General features: G+C 44.3%; 1 protein-coding gene across 1 annotated transcript; it reads left to right on the top strand.

Moving 5' to 3' along the window:
• Window positions 1–777: 777 nt before the first annotated feature.
• Window positions 778–4804, top strand: LOC123057938 (cell division protein FtsZ homolog 2-2, chloroplastic). The gene is made up of 7 exons (XM_044480801.1): window positions 778–1617; window positions 1893–2192; window positions 2849–2939; window positions 3540–3664; window positions 3920–4012; window positions 4186–4251; window positions 4331–4804. Exons 1-7 carry the CDS (start codon window positions 997–999, stop codon window positions 4454–4456), a joined length of 1422 nt encoding a protein of 473 aa, XP_044336736.1. The 5' UTR covers window positions 778–996; the 3' UTR covers window positions 4457–4804.

Below are 4804 nucleotides of genomic sequence, written 5' to 3'. Positions count from 1 at the left end.
TCTATTGTCTTTACTTACATGATATTGTGCTTGCTATCAGCTACTTCCGTAGGAGTTGTTAGTTTTTTCCGAAGAGAAATGGTGATGTAGCACAACACCACAAAAAACATCCCTCAATTAAGAATCAATGTTTAATCGAACCAGTAAAGCCTTGAACGGAAATTAACCACACCCATGATAATCAATCACATAACGTATGTTTTCTCAAAAGAAATGATGCATGAAAAATATCTTTTTTGAACACAGTACAATTGGAGACACTCATATATACTAATCCTTATGAATGCACGCACGCACACACGCACATCCACCCCTATGAGCACCTTCGAGATACTGAGACGACACAACATTTTAAGATTGAAGAAGTCATCATAGGCTTCTCGTAGTCGAAAAAAAACCTTCTCCCATCGAACAAACATTACAGGAAAGTCTGAAATAAATCTAAAAAATGTGCATAACAGTGTCAAATCTAGTCTGGAATTTAAAGTCTGGTGACATGGTTCCACCACAAGGAACCTATTCATTCATCTCAGCTAGTACGAGCTATGCTCAGTTCGCATCAAAAACATCTCTTGACATCGATTCGTTTTAGATGTCTTTGAATCGGATTTGGTATGCTGTTAGGGCATCCATCCCCATGGACTCGGTAATCACGTTTTTCCTTGGTTCCATCCGAAATCATCAAATCTGCGCCCTCCGTTCACCCAGCCAACGAATCCGACCATCAAAACCTATCGCTTCCGCCGGCCACCCTCTCCATTTTTTTCGCTGAAAACAGCAGAGGGTTTTCCGCCCCCACCACCATCACCTTTGCTCCTCTGACCTACCCAAAGCTGCCGGCCGACCCAAAGGCGGCACGTGCCCTAGAGCCGCCGGCCTACCACAGCACCGCCCCCTTACCCCCCGCGCCGCCGCCTCCATCGCCGTCCGCGTTCCACCTCTCCGCGTCCCCGCCGTCTCCACCCCGTCCGCAATCTCGGACATCCGTTCCGAGGTATGAGCTTCTCCACAAGTTTCGGGTGTGCCGGTGCACACCCCGCACGCCATCTGGATCCGCCGCCGGCCGGGAAGACATTTCGCGGTGTCAGCGCGACGCACTTCCTGAGGAAGAGGCGGTTCGCTGGTCGCCCTGGTCGATTCGAATGCTCCGCAAACTCGCGCCAATCTGGGCCCCGGCGCACCCCCAAGGACACCATGTACGACCTCCACCCCGAGATCTCGATGCTTTATGGAGAGGATAATGGCGCAGTTGCTGCCCCCAGCAAGGAGCAGGGTATCGGAAAAGCAATTGAGACCTTACCGCTAGCAGATGCTTCCATTGCGTACCGCTACAATGAGCCCCGGATTAAAGTCATAGGGGTTGGAGGCGCCGGCTCCAATGCCGTGAACAGGATGATTGAGAGCTCCATGAAGGGGGTGGAGTTCTGGATCGTGAACACTGATTTCCAGGCTATGAGGATGTCGCCCATTGACCCGGCAAATAGGCTGCCGATTGGCCAGGAACTGACAAGAGGTCTTGGTGCTGGTGGGAACCCAGAAATCGGAATGAATGCAGCCAAGGAAAGCCAGGAGTTGGTAGAAAAGGCAGTGTCTGGAGCTGATATGGTTTTTGTCACGGTACGTCCAGCTGCTCGTGCAAATCGTGCTTTTGCTGTTGCTTAATTGATGTAGAATTTGTGAATTGCAACACCTTGCTTGGCATCTAATATATAGATTTTAGAACATATCAGGAATTGATCTTATTTGAGAGTAACGATATCCTAGATAGACATGTTAAGTTGGAGTACTTATTCATTTACCCAAATATAATCATTTATGTGCCTTGACTGAAAGGAATATGATAATTGATATGCTCTATTGGTCGCCTTTGAATCTTCAAATTCATTTTACAGGCTGGAATGGGAGGTGGAACAGGCACTGGCGGGGCGCCCGTTATAGCAGGGATCGCAAAGTCTATGGGTATATTAACTGTTGGAATCGTGACGACCCCGTTTTCATTTGAGGGAAGAAGGCGGGCACTCCAGGCACAAGAAGGAATTGCGGCCTTGAGAAGCAATGTTGATACACTGATTGTAATCCCAAATGATAAGTTACTGACTGCTGTTTCTCCAAATACTCCTGTGACAGAAGCCTTTAATTTGGCAGATGATATTCTCCGGCAAGGTGTCCGTGGAATCTCAGATATCATCACTGTAAGATAATATGTTACTATGCTATGCCCCATGTTAGTTATTTTACATTTCACGAGTATGATTTCGAAGAAGTGGCATTTGCGTGTCTTAAGAAAATAAAGTTTGGTTTACAATTTACACACTCATGTAATTATGGATTAACAATCTCCCTTGACCATTTCCTTGTTTCACCATTTTTTTTATGTTCCAAAAGCATCACCTTCACACTATGCAGTGGGTATAATTATTATTAGTTTGTCTCTGGTTCCTAGTTCTATCCTGATCTAACATTATATACATTTCTTTGGAATATCCAAACTACATCATTGTATCTTAATTTTGACCATTATCTATACCAAGTTAGCTGCAACAGGATAAAAGTAGAATGCCATTGTTGACTGACTATTGCACTTCGTCCCTCCATTGTTTCTAGCCAGAGACAAAATTCATTGTCTGCTTGTTATGCCATTTGCAATGCCAATTCATGAGTCTGAAAGTTCATCTTTACATAACATTCACTGCCTTTCTGCTTGTTATGCCATTTGCAATGCCAAGTCACTAGTCTGAAAGTTCATATATCTTTCACTTATGTTTTTGTCAACATACTCACTCTGACTAGAATTGTCTGATATATGCAGCTTAAGATGTGATTTGTTGCTACCTTCTTTTGCTCGCAGGTGCCAGGTTTGGTCAATGTTGACTTTGCTGATGTACGATCAGTTATGTCAGATGCAGGTTCATCCTTGATGGGGATTGGAACAGCAACAGGTTAAATTTCAGGGAACCCTATTTGTTCAACGTCAAATGCTGCATGCACATGTATAATGCCTTGCATTCATCATATAGAGTTAATGCTTGTTGTGAAACTCCTAAGGATATTGTGCTAATAAGTACTCCCTCCGTCCGGAAAAACTTGTCCCAAGCTTGTTCATATGGATGTATCTAGCACTAACTTGGTGCTAGATACATTCATTTGAGGGACAAGCTTTTTCGGACGGAGGGAGTAATAACATAAGTGGAATGTAGTTAATTACTTTATTTTCTTTTTACATATCTTCTTTTTACCTTTTCTTTGGGTCTAGGCCTTGTAAATATTGTTCTGTATCCTATGAATAAAATGAAGAGCTGTGTGGTGCTTTACCCGCAGTACATGGTAAAAAAAGAAGTCATGTGGCTAACCACAAGTTTCACTATTACTTTTACAGCAGTAAATATATTGCTGTCATTTTTATGTGGCTTTATGCAGTTATATTGACTCCTAATTGTGCTTAGACTGCATTTCTGGACATCAGAGCATGCCCACAGCCACACCAACAACCGCTTACCCTTCCCCCTTTTCTCCTGCTGTTTCTGTTGGCCTATCTGCAGGTAAGACACGAGCAAGAGATGCTGCACTCAATGCCATACAGTCTCCTCTACTTGATATTGGTATTGAAAGAGCAACAGGAATTGTGTGGAATATCACCGGAGGGAGTGACCTAACATTGACAGAGGTATCATATACACAATCTCTGTTAGACAGAACGGCTTGTAAAAGTTATATGCATTCTAGTTTATATCGTGACCAACATAGCAAGCTAATCAAATCTATTTGTTTGTAGTGGACAACTTTGGCAGCTAAGTTAGTTTAGAAGGCCTTATTCATTTGTAACTTTGAGCTTGCACTGAGCCTGCTGCTAACATGGAAGAACGCCACTAAAATTTTGAATTACTTTTGGCCTGAACCCCACTGGTCATCCTCTTTGTAGGTGAATGCAGCAGCTGAAGTGATATATGATCTCGTAGATCCTGGCGCAAATCTAATATTTGGGTCTGTCATAGACCCATCATATACTGGTCAGGTAAGTAATCAACGTCCTTCACAAGAGTCTTCTCGCCCAGAGAGAGATATAAAAATTGCATTTACTTTTAATCAAGTAAACCATATTTTACAATTTAAAGACCGTTAAAACCCACCCTGGTAAACAAACGCATGGCATCATCGCACATGCTAATAACATGGAACCCCTTTCAGGTGAGCATAACCTTGATTGCAACTGGATTCAAGCGCCAGGAGGAAAGTGAAGTCCGACCCGCGCAGGTACACCCTCTTGCGTTCCACCGACTACTTTCTGCTCACTTCCGCGCCCAGTGTTCTAATGTAAATCCTGGATGCTCAGGCTGGAGGCGACGTGAACCGCGGCCGCAGCTCCCGGTTCTCTTCATCCTCCCAGGACGAAGGCCCGAAGCTGCAGATTCCTGAGTTCCTACAGCGGAAAGGGCGTTCGGGGTTTTCCAGAGGCTGAAGGCCCCCCAAGTAGTCTAGCTCATCTTTGCAGTGTCATAAGCTTCCCAGTTCTTGCAGTAGACTCTTAGTTATGCCTTTCTGCTTTGTTTCCTTCCGTTGCAAAAGCTTTAGGTGATAGACCGTGTGATAGCATTAGAGTGCATATGAAATCGTATCTTTTCATAGTGTAAACCATTCATGGCGGTCTCTTCTCAGCCATCATATGGCCCTGTTTGGTGCTTTGCTCGTTCCTGCGGGAAATAAGCCGATTCTTGTGAAATTCTCGTGTTCGCCCGGATGGCTGGGTTACATCGAGCCTTGATCTCGTGTTGTGTTCAAATAAGATCAGATGAAGAATTCAGGACAA

This window comes from Triticum aestivum, chromosome 1A (genome assembly GCF_018294505.1).
Source record: "Triticum aestivum cultivar Chinese Spring chromosome 1A, IWGSC CS RefSeq v2.1, whole genome shotgun sequence".
In the NCBI taxonomy this organism is placed as follows: domain Eukaryota; kingdom Viridiplantae; phylum Streptophyta; class Magnoliopsida; order Poales; family Poaceae; genus Triticum; species Triticum aestivum.
The sequence above is the reverse complement of the archived record's forward strand: the minus strand, read 5'-3'. Positions and strand labels throughout refer to the sequence as shown.

Coding starts and splice junctions, on each gene's coding strand:
- LOC123057938 (XM_044480801.1), top strand. CDS start 997: ATGAGCTTCTCCACAAGTTTCGGGTGTGCCGGTGCACACCCCGCACGC. Junction 2,193..2,848: donor GAATCTCAGATATCATCACT/GTAAGATAATAT, acceptor TTTTGCTCGCAG/GTGCCAGGTTTGGTCAATGT. Junction 4,013..4,185: donor ACCCATCATATACTGGTCAG/GTAAGTAATCAA, acceptor AACCCCTTTCAG/GTGAGCATAACCTTGATTGC.